The sequence below is a fragment of the Hippichthys cyanospilos genome, chromosome 19, assembly GCF_059441005.1.
Source record: "Hippichthys cyanospilos isolate Australia breed blue-spotted pipefish chromosome 19, RoL_Hcya_1.0, whole genome shotgun sequence".
NCBI lineage: Eukaryota > Metazoa > Chordata > Actinopteri > Syngnathiformes > Syngnathidae > Hippichthys > Hippichthys cyanospilos.
In genome coordinates, this window is record NC_142387.1 from 1,370,161 (window position 1) to 1,395,160 (window position 25,000).

General features: G+C 39.1%; 1 protein-coding gene across 2 annotated transcripts in view; it reads right to left on the reverse strand.

Moving 5' to 3' along the window:
* Positions 1 to 25,000, reverse strand: part of mllt10 (MLLT10 histone lysine methyltransferase DOT1L cofactor) — a 92,862-nt gene that overhangs the window by 26,491 nt on the left and 41,371 nt on the right. For both annotated transcript variants that reach the window (XM_088402268.1, XM_088402267.1), the window contains exons 9-12: positions 24,494 to 24,821; positions 23,675 to 23,863; positions 21,706 to 22,161; positions 2,850 to 3,004 (exon numbers count right to left, since the gene is read on the reverse strand). In XM_088402268.1, the coding sequence (XP_088258394.1) occupies positions 2,850 to 3,004; positions 21,706 to 22,161; positions 23,675 to 23,863; positions 24,494 to 24,821 (1,128 nt within the window). The remainder of the gene's footprint in view (positions 1 to 2,849; positions 3,005 to 21,705; positions 22,162 to 23,674; positions 23,864 to 24,493; positions 24,822 to 25,000) is intronic.

Below are 25,000 nucleotides of genomic sequence, written 5' to 3' on the forward strand. Positions count from 1 at the left end.
ATAACATTGAAAACTATACATTTTGTTGAAATGGAAACATCACCAAATATTGAGTCAATATTCATTTTTTTAAACTAAAATACATTTTCCCTCGCTTGTAATTTTAAGATGAGCGTTCTTCAAAAGAAAGCAGCCTGGTAATTTTAAAAATGTAACGCAATGCAAATATATTCAATATAGGAGTATGTTTTTCTGTGCTCCAATGTACTTACTAAAATACTAAACCAAAAAGAAAAAACAAAAACAAAATATTGAGAGAATATTGAATTCAATATTATTTATTTTAAATTAAGCAGATAGTTAGTCTTTTTTTTTCCTAAAAAAATTAGAATTATGTTTTTTAAAAAAAGCCAATGACTTGGTTTCACTAAAAACCTCATACAAATAAATTTAAGGCATGAGCTGGTCTTTAGCTCGTTCTTCAGAATACCAATATAATAAATGTGACAATCACAAATGTATCAGTTAGTACTACAAAATACAGCCTAGCTAGCCTTATAAAAATACTTGGTCTAAAAATGTGTTTTCAATTTCAAAACTTTAGTCAAGATTTAAAAAAAAGCATCACTTGATTTGAATAAGGAATTTTTTTTTCCATGAAGTAATTGTGTGAAGGTGAAACCTTCACACTTATGTTTTTCTCCACCTTTATTATTATTATTATTATTATTATTATTATTATTATTTTTATTATTCCGACCAATTTTTAGGTTCGTTTTAACTCTTTCCCGGTTCATTCATTTCATACCGTTCAAACTTCATATCATTCCACATATTCATGTTTAGTGCGGGTCTATTTTTCAAGTTTCAACTTTACATCGTTTTCCTACAATTTAAGTTTTTGTACCGTAAAAATGGCCTAATGTTAAGTGAATGGGGTGGTCTTCGTACTTTATTTTTAAACTTTAACGGTTTCCGCATTTCCTATGTCCCCGTGGCTCATGGGAATTGTGTACCGTATTCCAACTTCATGTTCGTGGGTTCAATCCCAGGTTGCGTCTTTTCGCACATTCAGTGTTTTTTTTTTTTCCAGTTAATTCCATATTTTCTTTTGGTTTCAACTCCTTCCCAGTTCATCCAAATCATGCCGTTCAAACTTCATATCATTCCACATATTCATGTGAAGTGTTTTGTATTTTTCAAGGTTCAACTATTCATCGTTTTCCTACAATTCACGTTTATTATACTGTTCATATTTAAAGAATTTAGCCTTTTCAAACTGTTCTTACTTTCATTTCATCTTACTTTTCATTCCACAGTTGAACTTTTCTCAGTTTTTTTAACTTTGTATTATTCGTAATTCTTCACAGATTCACGTTCAAACATACGTCATTCTCTTTATTTAAAGCTTTCACAGTGTGGTCTGACACCGCCCCCCCGTGGCCCAGTGGTAGAGTTGTCATCTTCAACATGTCCGTGCCCCGGTTCGGGCAAATCGCGTTTCACGTTGACAGTTGTTTTTTCTCTTCTGCTTTTACTTCGGATCATCCACACTTTTTTATGATTCAAACATTCGTTTTTTTTTTTCAGTTTTCAACTTTGTGCTATTCATATTTTTTCACACATTCACATCATTCCACAGTTCAACTTTGTTCAATTTTTCAACTTTGTATTATTCATATTTCTTCACATTACCATTATACCACAGTTCAACTTTCAGCTACAATTCAAGTTTTTCTACTGTAAAAAATGGCCTAATGTTAAGTGAATGGTGTGATTCAAAAACATGCAGGATACAAGCCCTCGAGGACTGGAGTTTGAAACCTATAGTTTAGTTACACAAAGTACACCATTTCCCATGATGCCATCGGGCGGCCATCTTAGACCACTGAAGACTCCAACTCCCATCTGCCCTCATGGGCGGCCATCTTGGATATTTTCTTAGACGTCTCATTACCTCTCACTTCTGCTTCGACCTAGTACAGCATCTGGCTTGGTGAACTCAGCTTGATTCATACATTCAGTTTTTTTCAGTTTTTCAACTTTGTATTATTCATATTTCAAGCAGTAAAAAAACTGAAAAAGTTTGCTTAGGGATCATTTTTAAACTCCTGATAATGAGCTAATCATTTGAATGAGGTGGATTTGAATGAGGTGGATTGTGGATTGGATGTGAAACAGTGAAGAATTGTGAAAAATAAATATTGTATTTTCTCTTCTGCTTTTACTTCGGATCATCCACACTTTTTTATGATTCAAACATTCGTTTTTTCAGTTTCTCAGTTTTTCAACTTTGTAGGATTCATAATTTTTCACAGATTCACATCATTCTACAGTTCAACTTTTTTCAGTTTTTCATTCATTTTCAAATTCCACAGTTCAACTTTTTTACAGTTTTTCAACTTTGTATTCATATTTCTTCACAGATTCACACCATTCAATCGTTCCACATCATTCCATTTTTCAACTCCCAAACCTTCAACGGTTTCACCTTCACACGCAATTTCTTCAGAAATTGCACATTTTCTAGTTGGTAATTGAAATTGGCTGGAAAACACCAAACCTGCCCGAGAAATCCTGTGATTTGTGGATAAACTTGAAGAAATCAGCGCATGCACAGTACTAACAGCTGTCCAACAACTGAAAGTGAATAGACAATGCACGCAAGGTCAGGACTCAGGCTACACACAATTAGCGAGCCGTGCAATGAGATTTCCTGAAGAAGATATTTTAATTAGTGAGCGGTGGCTTAATTGCGCTTCTGCTGTTAATCTACACTTCATTGTAAAGATGCTGTTGGATTGACACTTCTGAATAAGGTCTGTGTGAATTATTTTGTTGCGAATGAGCCAAACATAAGGATAAGTGTGCTTGTATGTCATCAACACAACTCTTGTGTTCAGACTCACATGGGTGGCAGGCATGCTGGTCAGGGGTGCCGCTGCAGTGAAGGGAGAAGGAGGGGCCAGTGAAGGTGTGGGTTGTAGTTGGTCTGAAGCGCCTCCGCCCATGGTGACAGTGCCAGGTCCCGACAATGACGGCCCATCGCCACTGAAGAAAACACCTGTGAAAAAACAAGTAAATTACTAGAGCTGCAAGCAGCTATAAAGGGCCCTCGCAGACCTGTGCACGTGGGGGTATGAACAGGTTGGGGTATGAACAAGGACTATGAACAATGAAAAATTAGTTGTAGATGACTTCAGTGCAGGACTCTTATCAAGTTTGTAAAATTTAGAGAAGGTGAGATAATGTGGGTGGAGTTACTGCAGCTTTTATTGTTAAAGTTGTGTGACTTTACACTGTCGTATAGGCCACGCCCATTATCGAAACATCGTATTATTTGGTGGAGGGCATTAGGCGTGGCCAATGGCTTTTCAGACATTATTTAAGGGATATCAATTTAAGGGGCTTTGGAGAGTACATAAAAACGTTAAGGAATTACTATATTTATTGTTGCCACTAGGTGTCGCACGTACTATGATAAAAAATAGGCTTGTAGGTGTGTTTCACATTGGACACCCATCCCATATACGAGGTTTTGCAAACATCAGATCATCTAGGTCCAATTACAGCAACTTTTACTGTTTTGGCGAGACATCGGACTTTGAGTTGGCATAGAGGCCACGCCCTCAATGGAAAAGTCATAAAAGTTGAGAACCTTCATTTTCCACTCTGTCATAGCTTTTCTGACCATTTTTGAGTTCATTTAGTCAAACAGGCATTGCACAGTACATGAAAGTGTAAAAAATGAGATTTTTGTCCGCCACTGGGTGGCGCTGTAAATGATTTGGAAGTTTATCACATAGCTGTATTAGGGCATGACTTTTGAAGTCCCTGCAGAGTTTCACGTGGTTTGAAGCTGAAACAGCTGAGTTATTGAGGTTTTTGTCACTCTTTGCGAAGGAAATATTCAAAATAATTTGAAGCTCCGCCCACATCTTACAAGTCATGGGATCTTCACAATTTTTGGCATATTTGTGCCAGTATATCTGCTTATAGTCCATGCCAACGTAGAAGTTAATGGGGTGAACTGTTTAAGCGAAAAAGGCACTAGTTTGAGACCAGCATATGTCCAAGGACAGGGCATAATAGCACAATATAAAAATTCATAACAATTTTTCTGTACATCCTAGCCCATCACTTCTATTGACTTTTTCGTAAGTCTTACGATTCTACATCTGCCTAAAAAATTTCATAACTGTAGGTCAAACCAAACAAGATTGACTGTAATCTTTCGACTAATTACATTTTTTGCAGCCACTAGGTGGCTCTAGCTTTAAACTGGAATATGTTTGTCGATGTCTTTAGGAATAGATTTTCATCCAATGTGTGAAATTGTGAGAAGATCAGCTCATCTGGGTCAAATTACAGCAGCTTTTACTGGTCCGATAAAGCTTCGGAATGAAAATGGACGTATAGGCCACGCCCATTATCGAAATATCGTAAAATTTGGTGGAGGTCAGCAGGACTGTCTAGAGGCTTTTCAGACTTAATTTCAGCGATATTAATTCAAAGGGTTTAGCTAAACACATAAAAACGTTTAAAAAATGCTATATTTTTGGCTGCCACTAGGTGGCGTTCGTACTATGACAAAAAATACGTTGATAGGTGTATTCCACATTGGAAACCCATCAAATATATGAAGTTTAGAAAAGATAAGACCATCTGGGTCCAAATCCAGCAACTTTGTTTGTTTTGGTGAGACATCAGACTGACATTTTTGCTTGCCACTAGGTGGCCTGATAAGCAATTGAAGATTTTTTTCATCATAACTCTTTTTCTGTACATCTGAGCACATGGCTCACGCTGACTTTTTTGTAGGTCTCTAGGTCCTACATATGCCTAAAAATTTTCGTAGCTCTAGGTCAAACGGGCCGGGACCAGGTGCACTTTTTCGACCTTAGGTGGCGCTGCAGACACATTTTTTTTGCATTGTTTTGGGAAACACAAAAATATCAAATTTTTCACCGGGCCCGACAAATGTGCAAATTTTGGTGACTTTTCGTGCATGTTTAGGCCCTCAAAAATGGAAAAGCGCTGCACAGTAAATAATAATAATAATAATAATAATAATCATAATCCGGAGAAAAACTAGAGGGCTCTCGCAGCGGTAGCTGCTCGGGCCCTAATAATAATAATCCGGAGAAAAACAAGAGGGCTCTCGCAGCCGTAGCTGCTCGGGCCCTAATAATAATAATAATAATAATAATAATCCGGAGAAAAACAAGAGGGCTCTCGCAGCGGTAGCTGCTCGGGCCCTAACTAGAGCTGCAAGCAGCTATAAAGGGCCCTCGCAGACCTGTGCACGTTGGGGTATGAACAGGTCGGGGTATAAACAAGGACTATGAACGATGAAAAAGTAGTTGTAGATGACTTCAGTGCAGGACTCTTACCAAATATGTAAAATTTAGACAAGGTGGGACAATGTGGGTGGAGTTACTGCAGCTTTTATTGTTCCAATATTGTGACTTATAATTCCATATAGGCCACACCCACTGTCGAAACATCGTACTGATTTGTGGAGGGCATAAGGCATGGCCACTGGCTTTTCAGAAAACATTTAAGGGATATCACTTATACATATACATATATATATATACATGTATATATACATATACATATATATATATATACAGTCGGCCCCCGGCTTACGAGCACCCTGATTTACGAACAATTCGCCTTACGAGCGTGAATCAGGGAGAATTTTGTCCTCCGCTTACGAACAAACCTCTCGCCTTACGAGCAATTCGACATGCCGGCCATTGAGTATATAGATATGTTCTCGTCCAATTGCGTCAGTTAAATCAACAGTAGCGACAGCATTAATCATAAGTAGATGCTTGGGGCAGTAACGTGAACGCTATTGCTCTTACAACGTCACACTAACTGTCTCACTCACGGTGTCTAAATATATTACCATTTAAGTGTAGTGTTTGTACAGCTAAAGGGAAAAACAGCTGACATGAAATTAAATGTGCCGATTGCAGGACAAAGAATTGTCATTGGTTTAAATGTGTGTTTTTTTTTAAATTAATTGTCAATACATTACCAACCGTTAAAAAAAAAAAGTGCGAATAATTATCAGTCAGTCACGGAGATGCGAATATGCTATTGGTCGATTAAGGTCACCCGGTCTCACTCACGGAGATGCTATTGGCCGGCGTTACACGTCAATCACAGAAATGCCGATATGCTATTGGCCGAACGCCTTTATCTAGCTTGATGGGACAGGATGGAAGTAAGGAGAGAAAATTAGTGAAAAACGGAATGTTGTGAAGACTTTGCAAACTTTATCTGTTAGACATAGCTTCTAAAATTACTAGCAGCGGTAAAGAAAGAAATAAGAGGATGATGTTTTAGTATCTGCGTGATTTGCACCCTGACTGAAAGAGTTACTGTAACACTGTAAGAGCAATAGCATTTCTATCGCCGTGTTGATTTAGAGCGTAGGGCTCTGTCCCCCTCTGCTTACACCCAGCTCAAGTCTCGTCGTTTTAAAGGTAAAAGCTATTTATCCATTGTAATTATTATGTAATTTAAGTGTACAGCAGATTATGTCACTCGATTTTAATATATGTATACAGTGTGTCGTTTTTACCTAAGTCTTCGGCGCGCGTTGCACGCATTCACGAATTAACATGGGTTTGGATTGCCCGCTATACGAGCAATTCGAGATACGAGCGTAGCCGCTGAACGGATTAAGTTCGTATCCCGGGGGCCCACTGTATATATATATATATATATATATATATATATATATATATACACATATATATATATATATATACACATATATATATATATATACACACATATATATATATATATACACATATATATACATATATATATATATATATATATATATATATATATATATATATATATATATACACATATATATATATATATACACATATATATATATATATATATATATATATATACACATATATATATATATATACACATATATATATATACATATATATATATATATATATATATATATATACACATATATATACATATATATATACACATATATATATATATATATATATATATATATATATATATATATATATCAGCGGCTACGCCCGTAACTTGAATTGCTCGTATGACAGGCAATCCAAACCTATGTTAATTAGTGAATGCATACAACGCGCGCAAAAACCTTAGGTAATAACATCACAACTTTATACACATATTAAAAATGAGTAACATAATCTACTGTACAGTTAAATTAAATAACATATACAAAGGAAAAATGACATTTACCTTTGGGGCGACGTGACTTGAGCTGGGTGGAGGCGGAGGGGAGCAGAGACCAACCAGCAGAATTTATATATTTATTTTGTTAAACGGGAACTTTTCTCAAACTAGAACATATCCCCGGCGATTTCCTTCTCTTTAATCCATAATAGAAGAAGCCTCTCCATTTTGTTGTCGATCGAGTTCCGCTTAGAAGATTACCGAGCGGTTACGGCCATACTCACGAGCAAGGTTAACCATGTGTGCGCCTCCTTCGTTTTTTTTTTTTATTATCTCCTGCTTCGTTTCTATTGTCATCATCCTCTTACTTCTTCCTTTACCGCCACTAGCAATTTTAGAAGCCGTGTCTAACAGATAAAGTTTGCAAAGTCTTTCAAAGTCTTTCAAATTCCTTCCTTCCTTCCGTTTTTGACTGATTTTCTCTCCTTCCTTCCGTCCCGACCAGCTGTGCCATCAAGCTAGATGAAGGCGTTCGACCAATAACATATCGGCATCTCCGTGACTGACACTGTGACTGAAACAGTGACTGTGACACTGTATGAGCAATAGCATATCAGCCTCATCGTGTTGTGCGTGAGCAGATAATTTCGTTGATGTAGTAAAGCGAGGTCAATTGTACGTACACACTGACTGGCAAAGCGTGGTGAAATCATAGTTATAACCATCACGAATATACACACACGTTTAATATTAATACCATAATCTACTTTACAGTTAATTAAATTAACATGGATACACAAAGAATAAATGACATTTTCCTCTGGGGCGACGTGACTTGAGCCGAGTGGAGATGGAGGTGAGCAGAGACCAACCCGCATAATTTATTAGTTTATTTTCTTAAACAAGAACTATTCTCAAACTAAAACATGTCAACTGTGATTTCCTTCTCTTTAATCCATAATAGAAGAAGCCTCTCCATTTTGTTGTCGAGCGAGGTCAGTTCCTCGGCAAGGAAAGTCTTGCCCTTAGAAGATTGCCGAGCGGTTCCGTCCATACTCACGATCAAGGTTAACCATGCGTGCGCCTCCTTCGTATTTTTTTTTTATTATCTCCTGCTTCGTTTCTATTGTTATCATCCTCTTACTTCTTCCTTTATCACCACTTGCAATTTTAGAAGCGATGTCTAACAGATAAAGTTTGCAAAGTCTTCACAACATTCCTTCCTTCCATTTTTCACTCATTTTCTCTCCTTCCTTCCATCCCGACCAGCTGTGCCATCAAGCTAGATAAAGGCGTTCGGCCAATAGCATATCGGCATTTCTGTGATTGACGTGACGCCAGCCAATAGCATCTCCGTGAGTGAGACCGGGACTGACACCGTGACTGAGACAGTGACTGTGACATTGTAAGAGCAATAGCATTCAACGTGGCTGTAAAGAGCGTCAATTTCTGATTCGGTTGACGTAGCAAAGCGAAAATAAATCTACTTATACAATGGCCGGCATGTCGTACTGCTCGTATGACGAAAGGTTTGTGCGTAAGTGGGGGAGAAAGAACTCCGCCGTCCACGCTCGTAAGTTGAAATGTTCGTAAAAGAGGGTGTTCGTAAACCGGGGGCCGACTGTATGTATATATATATATATATATATATATATATATATATATATATATATATATATATATATGCCTTTATCTAGCTTGATTATATATATATATATATATATATATATATATAAAACACGGGGGTCCATGTTTGATCATGTACAGATTTGACTTTAATTCAACGCCCGGGTCGCTGCTAATATGACCGCAGCTGCACGAGACTTCAAAGGAAAGGGGTAACTACAGTCGAATCATAAAGGTCTTTGTACCAGCGTACTTCCTTCAGCGATAGTTCGTCCACCATGTTGTCCGCTTGCAAGCTTGTTTTCACTGTAGAGAATTTCAGTTTAACACAAATGCAGAAATAAATATTTTGTATTTATGCAATTGGGGGAGGGGGGGTCGTTATATGAGGAAGTAAAAAAAGAGGGAAAACCTTCAATGCACGTTTTTTTTTTTTCCCCAATGGGGGATTTTTTTTGCACATGCAGGTTTCGTTGTACGGGAGTTTTATTGTATACACATGACATTGGAAAATGTTCACAGTGGAATAAAAATGTTTTAACAAATGGGCCTTTGCAAGCCGCCTTCTCTTATCTCAGTCTGCCTCATTCACACATGTACACACACATGCACACGCACACACAAACACAGGCACACAAAACGGCTGTGCTCAGGCTCAAACCAGGGATAAGCCCTGCCCCAATCCCCTCTGACCCCAACAGAGGTTGTGGTGGGGGGGAGGGCCCCTCAGTCCCACAAAAGCCTGAATGGCTCAGGGCAGCATACATTCACTGGGGGGAACAAGAGATCTTTGTGCCAGAAGGGGAAAAGGGCGATGATGGGGGAAGTGGGAGCTATCTACATACTACATGGGCCTTCATACTATTTATAACACATTGTAATATGCACCAGAAAAGGGATAAGCAAAAGCTGGCCTGCAGTCACTCGGAGGACATGTGCTCATGTAAAATGTTGAGCATCTGGATAAGAGGCCAAACTGGCAATTTATTAGTTCATGAAAAGTTTTAAAAGATTTAATAAAGCACAACAAATGCATGAACAGCTCATGGTTAATTTCAGGATTCACGATTGTTTATTAGGTATTGATGGCAATGCTTTTAGCTACTTGGACAAAAACATTTTGATTATTGAATTAGCTATGAAGCTTGATTTCCCTCACTCGTTTACTTCAATTTAAAATAAATAAGTATAATCACAGTGAAAAAACGGTTAAAATAAATAGCATCTAATTATTTAAAACTATAGCACATGCATACCAGAGGAAAAGGCTAGCTGAATACCCCTATGAGACATTTAACAATAATCGAGACAATAATCGACATTTGGTGGGACTTTCAACTTTTAACATAACGTCTTTTCAAAATGACCGTATTTTCCGGACTATAAACCGTATATAAGCTGCAGCACCAACAATTTAGGAAAAAAAAAAAAAAATCGTCACGGATAGGCCGCACTGGACTATAAGCCGCAGGTAGTAACATCAGATACTTACACAAAAAGATGTTACATGGAAGTTTTTACATTTTTTTTAATTATTTTTTAAAAATTAATTGTCTGCCAACAGCAACATTCTCTCTTTAACATACTCAACACGCCTGCATTTTTAGCACCAACATATTTATGCAAAAATGGATGGATTATTTTCAACATAACACCAACAGAGTTAAATAGCAGTTCAAATGCTAGATTATTTTAGTGGACATACAAGAACATTGCAGAAAATTGACACATACATTCATAAATATTTAAATACCATCATATATACCTAATATCAAATTTGCACATCACAAAGTTTTATGTACAATCTTTTTCAATTTAGACATATTTTTTAATATTTTTGATTATTTATTTTTAAAATAGTTTCAAGTTCAGCCAATGATTCACATCTTTACAGTTCTATTTCATGGTTGTTCCATAAATTCAGACCTTGATCGGCCTTTTTTTTTTTTTCTTTCTTGTATCGGTGGATTGTCTCCTGGCTAGCAAAAAAAACAAAAAAAAAACGCAGATAAACCGCCTGGACTATAGCTGCAGGGCTCAGATCACGAGGAAAAAAGTCGTGTCTTATCGTCCGAAAAATACGGTACGTACGTATGCATTTTCCCAGGCACAAAACAGACAATAATTGATTTTTTTCCTGCTCAGATCATCTGTAACACTGTAAAATACGTAGCAAGATTAGGTGAAACTGTTTTTCTGCTAATATAAGAAAATATTGCAGTCCTTTCATGAATTGTTAGTTTGGACTACAGAGCAAAAGACAGTATTGTCATTATGTTGTGGTTTTAAAATGCAGAAAAAGCATACTGAATTCTGTGCATCGAGACTGCATGTGTGCATGAATGTATGTATGTGTGTTGTGTGTGTATGTATGTATGTATGTGTGTTGTGTGCGTGTGTATGTGCGCACATTGAAGATTGTATCAGTTTGGATGGCTGATTCAAATAAAAACATTCTTTGCCTGAATAGTTGTTTCATCTACTTTCAACACAAAACAACGCTTCAAATTGTAAAATTTGTTATCTTAATCAAATTTAGATTGAATAAAAATAAATAAACATCTTTTTAGTTATCAAAGCTAAATACAAATTGTCTAGGTATATTTTTCTCATTTGTAACACTTTCAAAACCCATGCATTAGATCACAGGTGTCAAACTCAAGGGCCAAATCCGGCCCGCCACGTCATTTTATGTGGCCCGCGAAAGCAAATCATGTAAGTTTCCATTACCCTTGCTAAACTCTGTTCCAAAACTTTAGATTGTCGTGTATAATGAAAAATAAAGTTGAAATTTTTTGATTTGTTCTGTTACAGTAATGTAAACAATAAATGAACAAACTAGACTGCTTTACTTCTGATTTCAAAACAACTAAGCCATCAATTTGCTGTGTACAGTAATAATACTATGAGACCATTTAAAATCGACTTGGCTTCCTCAACTTATTGGCCCAATGAAGGAAGTTCTTGCTACAAAATGGCCCGCGATAAAACTGAGTTTGACACCTCTGCATTAGATTATATACACCCCCCCCCCCCGTCACACAAACTCACAAAACTAAGGTGTGCATCGAAAATAATGTAAAATAACAAAAAATGCAACTACAAATAATGCTACTTGCTAAGTGAAAATGAAATCTATGCCACATGGCCATTTTTATTCTTATCCTCTGTCTCTCATGCACACATGCACGCACACACACAACGCAAGAATAAATTGATCTCCACCTCACATCTCTGTACCACACATTACATAAACCAGACCCCCCCTGCCTCCCACCACCTACCAGCACATATCTATCAAGCTAACTATCTATACATCAGCATGGTGGAGTAAAAAGAATTATGGGGAGGGAGGGCAGCCAAGTGTTCTTCTCATTACTGCCCTACATTAAGCCAGTGGTGGTCACAAACCACAGTAGGTATTAGAGGGAAAAGCAACAAATGTACCAAATGCGGAATCACAAACTACTTTTTACTTGACCACCAAAGCACAAATAGTGCTTCAAATAAGTCTCCTTATGTATCTTGACATTGGTATGCAAACATAAAAAATATTCAGAGAACACATCTTGCAAAGATCACAAAATAAAGACAAAAAGAAAGAAAAAGACTGCTGTAAATGTGTTAGCATCACAAATGTTGTTGTTTCTGATTGTTTTTTTTTAAATAACGGTCGTAAGCAACCACAAAAAAAAAAAAAAAAACAGTAAAGTAATACACATATATGCAGTTATAAAGTGCACTAGCCTCCAGTGCCACAAAATTATTAGAGTAGCTTCAGAAAATACCATTGAACCACTGAGGTAAATGAAGCAATTTGGATTTTATGGTTAAGTATGCCAATAGCCAACATCTAATCTTCTTCTGATTTTTAGTTTGACTTAGTATAAACAAACTTTAACTCCAAATCAAACAAATATGACCTATTAAGTAAATGTATAAGGGAGTCACCGTATTGATGGGACTGGATCTCATACGGCAAGATGTGATGTGACTAGTACGCTATGATATTTCTAAGTCCATGCACTGCACTAGAACTATTTTATTCATTTTATTTGTGCTTAGCAATGCTCTGCATGACAGTAAATTATGCCGTCAAACTTTGTGAGGCCAGTCAACGCTTCAAAAACCTTAGTTAACTGTTGCCGGCATTTATCGCAGTATCTTGCATAAATAAGCAAATACTTTGATAACTGAATTTATTTATAACTTTCCATTGGACATCATTTGGTATTACACATTTTGCAAAATCCTCTCATTCTTGCGGACTTAATCTCGTGAGACATCTCGTCTCGTCAGATTTGTGTCTTGTCCCATCCTGAAGATGCTCCAAAAAATAAATAACAAACTAATATAATTAATTGTGTTAATGCTAATAAATGTATTTTCTCTGCATTCAGACACACAACACAACAAAACAATATATTTTGGTTGAATCAAGTTAAAGGGACTGTGTGTAAGATTTTCATTAAAAAGGAATAAATTCAATGATTGTAAATTTCAAACACTTGCAAATGAATGAGTTCTTATAGACCCACGGTATGTTTTAAAAATACTCATAGGTCTAGTTATGTAATTATATTCCATGGGGGGTGGCACTTCTCCGAAGGCAGCCACGTTTGTTATAGCTATGGACAATGGTAAATGCAGCACCTGCAGCACCCACTGCTGTCCGTAATGAAAAACAGCCTGAAAAACAGGGATACACACTATCCGTTTAAGTAATTATCATTTCAGAAAACCAGAAAATCTCATCAGATGAGGATGTGAGATGCAGATGCAAAAACGTAAAGGAGGCTGGGAGACAATCGGGATAAAAAAAAAAAGATGGCAATCCTGTAAGAAAGTGGAAATGTGGGATGTGAAATTGTACTGAACCATTTCCTCCAGCAGGGGGGAACTCAAAAGCAGTTGCCAAGCAACTGCACACAAGAAGGAAAAAGACAAGCTGGGTAGCTCCATGCACACTAAAATTGTAAGAAGCTGTCATGGGAGAACACCTCAGCGTCTGAGTGGCCCTCGTCACGACAAGTAGGCAACGGAGAGACCAACGACACGGACGCCCAAGTCAAAGTTCTGGCAGCTTGAGTCTGAGCCCCTCCTGAGTGAGCAAGGATGAGCTTTGTACCCTATCAATAAGGGAGAGCCCGAACACCCTGTGGAGGAAGCCCATTTCTGCTGCTTGTATCCAGGATGTTGTCCTTTCGGTCACGAACCATAGCTCGTGACCAAAGGAGAGAGTAGGAAGGAATCAATCGTAGATTGTAAATAGAGAGCTTTGCTTTGGACTCAGCTCCTTCATCATGACAGACCGGCAGAGGCTACAACACAAAAGAGGCTCCATCGATCTGTCCATCTCGTTCCATCCTGCCCTCAAAAAAGACACAAAAATACTTAAACATCTCCATTGGGATTGGACCTCATCTCTGACATCTCTTTCCAAATGAGGACCGTGGTCTCATTTGGAGGTGCTGATCTTCCTCCCAACCACATCACAATCAGCTCCAAACTGCTCCTGTGAAAGATGGATAGCATTGCCCGAAGAAGCCAACAGCACCACATCTTCTGTGAAAAGTAAAGATGTGAGACCACCAAACCAGACCCCCTCAACACTTCGGCTGTGAAAGTTGTTCATGAGAGTAATGGAAGAGAAACAGTGACAAAGGGCAACGTTGGCCAAGTCCAACACTCACTGGAAACTAATTTGACTTACTGCCAGCAATACTGAGCAAGCTATGGACAGTGGTATGCTGAGTCACCTTCTTATTTTCTCCCTTCAGCTTTTCCTTTTAGGAGTTGCCACGGCAAATCAACTGTCTCAATCTAAGCCTGTCTCCTGCATCCTCTTCTCACTCCCAACTAAAATCATATGTTTTTTCACTACATCTACAAACCTCATAGTTGGTCTTCTTCTAGACCTCCTGCCAGGCAATTTAAAATTCAGCATCCCTCTACCTACATATCTATTCTCTCTTCTCTGGACACGTCCGAACCATCTCAGTCTGGCCTCTCTGCCTTAACGTGTGCCCTTCTGATGTATTAATAACTGACCCTGTCCATCTTGGACATTACCAAAGAGAACCTCAGCTACTTCATCTCTGCTATCTCTTGATCTGCCTCATGCCTTTTCCTCAATGGCATTGTCTTCAGGCCAAATAAAATTTGCTGGTATGACTAGAGTATTTTATGTATTTCCTTTTATTTTAGCGGAAACTTTTATCACACATCCCACTTTTCTGCACCGGTTCCAGCCTGCCTGCACATGCTTCTTCAGTTCTTTTCTACACTCTCCATTGGTCTGGACTGCCCCAATGAATTAAAATCATCCTCCTTCTTTATCTCTTCTCCCTGTATCTTCACTTTTCCACTTGGGTCCCTCTCATTCACAGACATAAATTTCATCTTGCTGTGGCTAACCTTCATTCCTAACTTTTCCAGGGCCACTGTCCACCACTCTAGCTTTTCTTCCACCGGTTGTCTACTACAGATCACGTTGTCATCTGCAAACATCATAGTCCATCAAGATTACTCTATTCGTCCGAAAGTCCAAAAAAAGTGGCCGCAAATCTGATGACATAACCACAAAGTCGATCATCGTAATGGTGCCATAATGGTAATCATTATGGTAAATGGTAGTCATTATGTAAAATCTGTATTAAGCACAGAAGTCCAGTAACAAAACACTGCTCAAGTTCAGGTCTGGGGGAGGATGATGCATTTAACGCATGGACACAAAAAAGTGAGGACCATAGTTCCCTCTAATTTTCAATGCTTCTGAGCATTCACACAAACTTCCTGAGCAGGCTTTGGACCAAGGTGCGCAACTTCAGACACGCACACAGTGTGTCACCCTGTGAATATCAGATGTCGCTCCCAAAGTGACCTTTATCACATAACTCACATTTTGTCATCAATGAGCAAGGAAGGAAAGGGGCTCTGAATATGTCCAGGGGCCTAGCTGTGGCCCTGGGACTGAGTCAGCCAAGTGGACACATTCGTGGTTAATTCTTTGATGACGCACGGCAGCTCTGTACTCCCAAGAATTCCATTGAACAGCACGACATGATGATGTCAAACAACTTTTAAACATATATGTGGACCGGTAATGTGCTTCAGGGTACTCATCCCGTCATTTATGATGAGATAACTGAGGTGACAAGCGTTGTCCAGATACAATACGGGAGAATGATGCATCTATGATTGACATATTTCCAAACAAATCAGAACTATTTTTGTTCGTTTTCAACAAGTTTGTAATTATTTTTTTATATCTTGAGCAATATGTGTTTTAGACATGACAGTGTAATGTATATTGCACAGTGTATGCAGGGAACTTATGTGAGCACTGTCAATGCGTATGATTGGATGAATAGTGCAAGTAAAATCTCATTGGCTGGACACTTGTAACTCTCTATCACAATGCAAATTGGTACAGAAAACAATATTATTGGTCTAATTAATCAGATGAGGTCTAAGATTAGCTATGATTTAATATGTTTACATTGCATTTTATTTTATGCGCAGCATAGATTTTCTTGTGCGTTGAGAATGTGCGAGCAGTGCGCAAGCACATATCTTAGAGAAAACACTGGTCCTGAACACAGGACCCGTCTCCCTGTCCGAAGGCAGAGGGAGGCAACCCTCTCGTCCACAGGCACTGAGCTGGAGAGCAAGAGGCTCCCACAAGTGGTGAGCCCATGGAAAAAGGGACCCAAAACGACCCCAGCAAATCAAGAACTCAAAGAGAAACTTTATTCTTAACTGTCAAAGCCTTGACTGCCAGTATCCCGCATGTTTTAAAAACTTCTCTCTCAAGAACACCTGATTCCAATGAAAAGGATTAATTTCAAGCTCCTGCAGAGTTACTAATAAACTAATCATTTGAATCAGATGTGATGTGGTGTGGAGAAAAAACGAGAAAACATGCAAGATACTGTCCCTCGAGGACTGGAGTTCTATACCTATGGCCCAAGCCTTCAAAGATAATAATGATCAAGGCCTTTATTTTATTTCGATAGGAGCTATTGCCTCAAAACCTGAAAATTTAGCTGCAGAAAATATAACTGCACGCTGAAACTAAGCATTCAAACTAAACATTCACCATACTTAGTTTAAAAACATGCTGAGGCGGAGGTGAAATTTATTGGCAAAAAAAATAAATTAATTAAAAAAAAAAAAAAAAAAAAATATATATATATATATATATATATATATATATATATATATATATAAAAATACATATACACATATATATACATATATATATATATATATATATATACACATATATATATATATATATATATATATATATATATACAGTGGGCCCCCGGGTTACGAACTTAATCCGTTCAGCGGCTACGCTAGTATCTCGAATTGCTCGTATAGCGGGCAATCCAAACCCATGTTAATTCGTGAATGCGTGCAACGCGCGCCGAAGCCTTATGTAAAAACGACACACTGTATACATATATTAAAATCGAGTGACATAATCTGCTGTACACTTACATTACATAATAATTACAATGGATAAATAGCTTTTACCTTTAAAACGACGAGACTTGAGCTGGGTGTAAGCAGAGGGGGACAGAGCCCTACGCTCTAAATCAACACGGCGACAGAAATGCTATTGCTCTTACAGTGTTACAGTAACTCTTTCAGTCAGGGTGCAAATCACGCAGATACTAAAACATCATCCTCTTATTTCTTTCTTTACCGCTGCTAGTAATTTTAGAAGCTATGTCTAACAGATAAAGTTTGCAAAGTCTTCACAACATTCCGTTTTTCACTAATTTTCTCTCCTTACTTCCATCCTGTCCCATCAAGCTAGATAAAGGCGTTCGGCCAATAGCATATCGGCATTTCTGTGATTGACGTGTAACGCCGGCCAATAGCATCTCCGTGAGTGAGACCGGGTGACCTTAATCGACCAATAGCATATTCGCATCTCCGTGACTGACTGATAATTATTCGCACTTTTTTTTTTAAACGGTTGGAATGTATTGACAATTAATTTAAAAAAAAACACACATTTAAACCAATGACAATTCTTTGTCCTGCAATCGGCACATTTAATTTCATGTCAGCTGTTTTTCCCTTTAGCTGTACAAACACTACACTTAAATGGTAATATATTTAGACACCGTGAGTGAGACAGTCAGTGTGACGTTGTAAGAGCAATAGCGTTCACGTTACTGCCCCAAGCATCTACTGATGATTAATGCTGTCGCTACTGTTGATTTAACTGATGCAATTAGACGAGAACATATCTATATACTCAATGGCCGGCATGTCGAATAGCTCGTAAGGCGAGAGGTTTGTTCGTAAGCGGAGGACAAAATTCTCCCTGATCCACGCTCGTAAGGCGAATTGTTCGTAAATCAGGGTGCTCGTAAGCTGGGGGCCGACTGTATATATATATATATATATATATATAAATATATATATATATATATATATATATATATATATATATATATATATATATATATATATGTGTATATATATATATATATATATATATATATATATATATATATATATATATATATATATATATATATATATATATATACACATATATATATACAGTGGGCCCCCGGGTTACGAACTTAATCCGTTCAGCGGCTACGCTCGTATCTCGAATTGCTCGTATAGCGGGCAATCCAAACCCATGTTAATTCGTGAATGCGTGCAACGCGCGCAGAAGCCTTAGGTAAAATCATCACGCTGTATATATATATTAATATTAAGTGACATAATCTACTGTACAGACGTGACTTGTGCTGAGATAAGCAGAGATGAGCAGAGATGAATGCTCGAAGTCAATACGGCAAATCAGATATGCTATTGGTCTTACAGTGTCACAGTAACTTTTTCAGTCAGGGTTTTCTCTACTTCCTTCCATCCCAACCAGCTGTGCCATCAAGCTAGATAAAGGCGTTCGGCCAATAGCATATCGGCACTTCTGTGATTGACGTGTGACGCCGGCCAATAGCATCTCCGTGAGTGAGACCGGGTGACCTTAATCGACCAATAGCATATTGGCGTCTCCTTGACTGACTGATAATTATTCGCACTTTTTTTTTAAACGGTTGGAATGTATTGACATCTTATTGATTAAAACACATTTAAACCTGTGACGATTTTTTGTCCTGCAATCGGCACACTTAATTTCATGTCAGCTGTTTTTCCCGACGTGAATTGAGCTGGGTGGAGGCGGAGGTGAGGTTGTGTGTGTTGTATTAACTAGGCATCACACTTATGACTTGTTCGAGCGTCAGTTCACTGTTGGTTTCAACTCACAGAATTGCAACAATGGCGCTGTCCCAAAGCATGTCGGGAGGTCGCCGACTAACATGACATGCAGTTTTGTCAAGCAACCATTATATAGCACTGTAATACCACCCGTAACAGGGTGCAGAGACCAACGTCTTAAGTTGATACGGCAAAGCATATAGGCTATTGGTCTTACAGTGTTACAGTAACTCTTTCAGTCATGGTGCAAATCACGGAGATACTAAAACATCATCCTCTTATTTCTTCCTTTACCGCTGCTAGTAATTTTAGAAGCTATGTCTAACAGATAAAGTTTGCAAAGTCTTCAAAACATTCCGTTTTTCACTCATTATCTCTACTTCCTTCCATCCTGTCCCATCAAGCTAGATAAAGGCGTTCAGCCAATAGCATATCGGCATTTCTGTGATTGACGTGTGACGCCGGCCAATAGCATCTCCGTGAGTGAGACCGGGTGACCTTAATCGACCAATAGCATATTGGCGTCTCCTTGACTGACTGATAATTATTCGCACTTTTTTTTAAACGGTTGGAATGTATTGACAATTAATTTAAAAAAAACACACATTTAAACCAATGACAATTCTTTGTCCTGCAATCGGCACATTTAATTTCATGTCAGCTGTTTTTCCCTTTAGCTGTACAAACACTACACTTAAATGGTAATATATTTAGACACCGTGAGTGAGACAGTCAGTGTGAGATTGTAAGACCAATAGCGTTCACGTAACCGCCATAAGTATCTATTAATGATTGTAGATGACGCAACTGCCGAATATGTTGACGTAGTAAGGCGAGAACATTTCTACATACTCAATGACTGGTTTGTCGGAATGCTCGCAAGACGAGAGGTTTGCTCGTAAGCGGAGGACAAAAATCTCCCTGATCCACGCTCGTAAGGCGAATTGTTCGCAAATCAGGGTGCTCGTAAGCCGGGGGCTGACTGTATATATATACATATATATATATATATATATATATATATATACATATATATATATATATACATACATATATATATATATATATATATATATATATGTATGTGTATATATATATATATATGTATGTGTATATATATATATATATATATATATATATATATATATATATATATATATATATATATATATATATATATATATATATATATTACTACTCTTGCAAAAAAATAGCTGCCAGTTTACTGTTCTATTTGATTTTTTGGGGGGGTGAAAATTGTAACCATTTACAGGCAATCTGGAGCCGTTGTGACCTAAAAAGATAGGGAGGAAAAAAATAACTTAAAATCTATGAACTCTAAAATGAAAATGTTTGATTTAAATTCTAAACACATAATTTAAAGCAAAGTGCACAGATTCTCAAAGCTTTTGATTTGACATCTTTTATACCAAAATTGCGCCCCTGTGGGAGGTCACCTTATCATGGTGGAGGGATTTGCGTGTCCCAATGATCCTAGGAGCTGGTAAGTTGCTGGGGCTTTATGCCCCGGGCAGGATCACCCTTGGGAAACAGGTCCTTGGTGGGGGACCAGACTAAGCATAAATGGGAGTCGAGTTTCCCCTCTGGAGCCAGGCCTGGGGGTGGGGCTTGCTGGCGAGCGCCTGGTGCCTAAGCTAACACCCATGGGGCTCAGCCCGAAATGTTAACATGGGCCCCCTTCCGATGGGCTCAACACCTGTGGGAGAGGCCATGGGGGGCGGATGCAGTGTGAGGTGGGCGCCAGCCAAAGGAGGGGACCTTGGCGTTCCTATATCCGACTGGAGAAGCCAGCTCTTGGGACATGGAATGTCACCTCTCTAGCAGGGAAGGCACCTGAGCTGCTGTGTGAGGCAGAGAAGACTAGATATAGTCGGACCCACCTCCACACATAACTTGGGCTCTCAAGTGGGGTTGGACTGTGGAGAGCGCTCCACCTAGGGACTCCCTCGTTCTGCTGAGGGACCTCAATGCTCACGTGGGCAGAGACAATGACGGTGGACGGGTGGAACTTTCGCAGAGTCCCCTGCCAGAAAAAGTTCAACCCCCACCTCCCGCAGAATTTCTCCCACGTCCCAGGAGAGGTGGGGGACATTGAGTCCGAGTGCACCAAGTTCAACCTTCACTGGGGCAGTTCGCAGCTGAGTGTGAACCTCCAAATCTGAGACCATGGTCCTCAGTCGGAAAAGGGTGGAGTGGCCATGGGTGGCGTGTAGGATGTAGCTGGAGATCGGTGCAGCATCCGCAATGGTGAAGAGAGAGATGAGCCAAAACTGCTGAGGCTGCTGCCCCCACGAACCAACCCCCCAATAAGCAGAAGATAATGGATGGATGGATATACCAAAATTACATTACAGGAGAAAACTACTGGTCACTATATGTATATTTAATCCGTATTGAAATATAGGTATTGTTTTCTGGTGGGGGAAAAAAAATCACAACCATTCACCTAATTAGTCTGGCTTGAGCACCTTGAAGAGACAACTACAAGTCAGACTATGAAACACAGCAGCATTTCTACAATATTACCAACGCTCTCGCTGATTTTAGTGATTTGGCTTTGAAAACATTCATTGCAAATGGCGTCATAGTGTCAAAATCAGAGTGCACGACCATTGAAACAGGAATGTCATGTGTCTGTGCTCTCACCTGGCCCACTGCTGGTTTGCAGACTCCCATTCCTGAGGAGGGAGGGGGACTTCTGAATCCCGCTGCCAACACCTATGACCCCAAGACCCCTCTCTCCTCCTCCTATTCCTAAAACACCGCCGGAAGCTAAGCCGGGCCGGCCAGAGAGCGTCGAGGAAGATGAAGAAGGGGATGGAGAGGAAGAGGAGGATGGGTTGGCCGTGGATGTGGAGGGCAAAGTGAGGGAGATTGATGACTCAAGCGGTTTGACATCTGTTGTGAAGCAAGGTCCAAATCTGTTGCGCCAATTGCCTTTCTTTTTCTTCTTTACTACATCCTCCCCACCTCCCGTGGTTGCTCCAGTGATCCCAGGTCCAGTGCTGGATGGCTGCGGCCGTTTATAGGCAGCCGAACCGCTGAGGCTTGTTGTCTCGCTGGCTGAGAGACTGTGGGAATTATCATACAGCTTCCCACCCACTGCAATACAATGAAAGTAGCATTGAATAATTAGCCATTTTGTGTACATTTATCAGAACCATTTACAATAAATGAGAGAGGGAGTGAGAGAGTGAGAGAGAGTTAGATAGGGAAAGTGAGAGAGTGAACAGGGATCAAACTCCAGTCCTCAAGAGCCAGTATCTTCATGTAAAGTAGTTTTAGTAAATAACTCGTATGAAGAATATTTTACAGAAGTTATTGATGTTAACTCTACAAAAGACGATCTAAAAATTATCGGGTTCTTCTCATTCTGTAAACAAGGAAAGAACATGGTCATTATAAAATGGCAGACCTGAAGTGCGATCCTGATCATTTCTGATCATTGAGTTGAGTTTCCTTTCAATGTCAAAACCTATTTTTTCTTTTTTCTTTTTTTTTTTTTAACAATTTCTCGCAATGGTAACTCCCAGCTGCCTTTTTATTCACATCTCTAAAATTATTGGGTAATAAAGATTCATAGTAAAGTTGGACACCGTTAAAATGGCCACCTCCATGTTGATGAACAGTGCACTATGACTGTGTAGCATGCCCTGCGTTCATTGGCTCATCATTAACACTGATAGCTAATTGCTTGTCGCACCTGGTGACAGCAGCAAATTTGAAATTTTTCAACTTTTTGTGTCACATAGCAGGCCTCAGTATACATGTCTACATGCATGAGCGCAATATTTCACATAAATGCCACTCAGCAGGAGGAAGGCTGGCGATGCTTGCCTTAATGCCCTGCTTTTGTAGGAAATAAATTGAGAGCTACAGACATCACCTCCAGGCTGCATAGTGGAAGAGTGGTAAGCAAATCCACCTAACAGTTCAGAGGTCCGGGGTTCAATTCTTGCTCTGGCCTTCCTGTGTGGTGTTTTGCATGCTTTCCCCGTGCGTGCGTGGATTCTCTCTGGGTACTCTGGTTTCTTCCCACATTCTCAAAAAACATATATGGTATGTGTTTTAGACACTCGAAATTGGCCTTGGGTGAGTTTCTGAATGTGAGTAGTGGTTGTTGTTGTTTTCTACTCGCTTTAACTCATCTTCAATTTCAGTAAATTGTTGTGAAGATGAAAATAATAACTATAGTAAAATATTTAAGGAGAGTACGAGGAGGATGATTCAATGCAAATATCAACAGGATAATTGATTTTAAAATAATTCAACGGTGATAGCCCTTCAGTAGACTGTGGCATTCACTTGGTTCAAGACTTTTCCTGCAGGCTTTTTCGCCGTTGTGAATTTCAGCGCAACACAAATGCAGAAAAAAATATTTAGTATTGTGCAACAAGGGAATTTTTCCTTTTATGAGACATAAGAAAAAAAGGCTTCAGCGCATGGATTTTTTTCCACAATGGGGTATTTTTTTTTGCACATGCAGCTTTCGTTGTAAAGGAGTCTTACTGTCTTTCGCCGAGTCTTGCTCAAATTGTGTTGCATTTATTGCTACATAAAATCAAGTTCAGGTTAAAAATATGATTTAAAAAAAAAAAAGCAATCAAGGTATCACCTGAAGTGGTGGTCGTTGCAAGAGAGCCAAAAAGATTTGTTGCCCCCTCCGAAGGACCACCCTCTGAACTTGGCTTCACAAGGCAGCTGAACGACGGCGGCGACGAGAAGGATGTCACGCTTCCTGAACGTAAGGAGGCATCAGCAAAGCTCAGGAAGTCAGAGGATGCGGGAGCAGAGGACAGCAACCCTTGGTAGAAAAGGTGTACAAAGGAGGAAATGGGATAAGACAGGTGAATATGGAACAGCTTGAAATGGGCTATGAAGATCCAGTATAGGACAAAAAACTCAGGAGGGGGCAGAAGAGGCATAAAATAAAAGTTCAACATCTTCCTACAAATGTATTTTCATTCCTATCTGCGTAGGAACAGGAGAAACATGACAACCAAAATAATTGTTCAATTTTGTTTTGCTTATCACCAGCCACTGTAAAGCAAGCCCTCCTTCTTCGTGTAGTCCGACCACAAAGGAAGTACACACAGGGATGAAAACACTTTGCTACTCTTTGGACAGACAAAACACACACCTGATGAGAGCTCAAGGTTCTGATTATAGAAAACACAAAAGCTTAAAGAGTATGCAGTGCCTCCTTCACTGCTCTGTACGTTTTTTTTTCCTCAGACAAGTACCTAGATTACAAGAGGCAGAGGCCAGAGATAATATAGTCAAGGCCAAAAAAAAAAGTCTAGTGTCAGGTCAGAATCCAGACACACAGCAAAAACACATAGTGGGTACACTACCGGATGTTTGGACACTTGGTTACCAAGTTTGTAAACACATGCTCTTTTGCATGAAAAAATATTTACGGCCATCAATTTACCTTGGTGAAAAGGCCCAGTGGTGGCAGAGGCAGATGTGGAGGTTGCCATGGTGACCACAGTTGAGGGGAGCACTTTCCCTGAGGAGCTGAGAGACTTACGGCCACCCCTCTGTCCCACTGCATGACTGGCAATCTTCTTGCCCTTCATGTCAGACAGTGCCTTCCCGGCATCAGCAGCTAGGCAGTCTTTGGAGCTTCCCACAGAGTGCGTGGACAAAACTTCTTGAAAGTTGGCATTCGTGAAACGGGCACTACAGTCATCCAGTCGCTTCTGTGAGGATGCGGGGAGTGGTGGGCCCCCTCCCACTGAATTGCTGCTGTTGTAAGTCTGAAGGTGGAAGATCGAAATGGAACATGAATGAGAAATAATTATTGCTGAAGGGCTCAACAGGAAGCAAGATAGGCACGGGATGAAGGAAAACTAAAACTAACAAAACACTATTTGATAACCTCTTTTAAATGCAAAAATTTTGTTCAGACAATGCATTGCAAATGAGAAAAATCTTA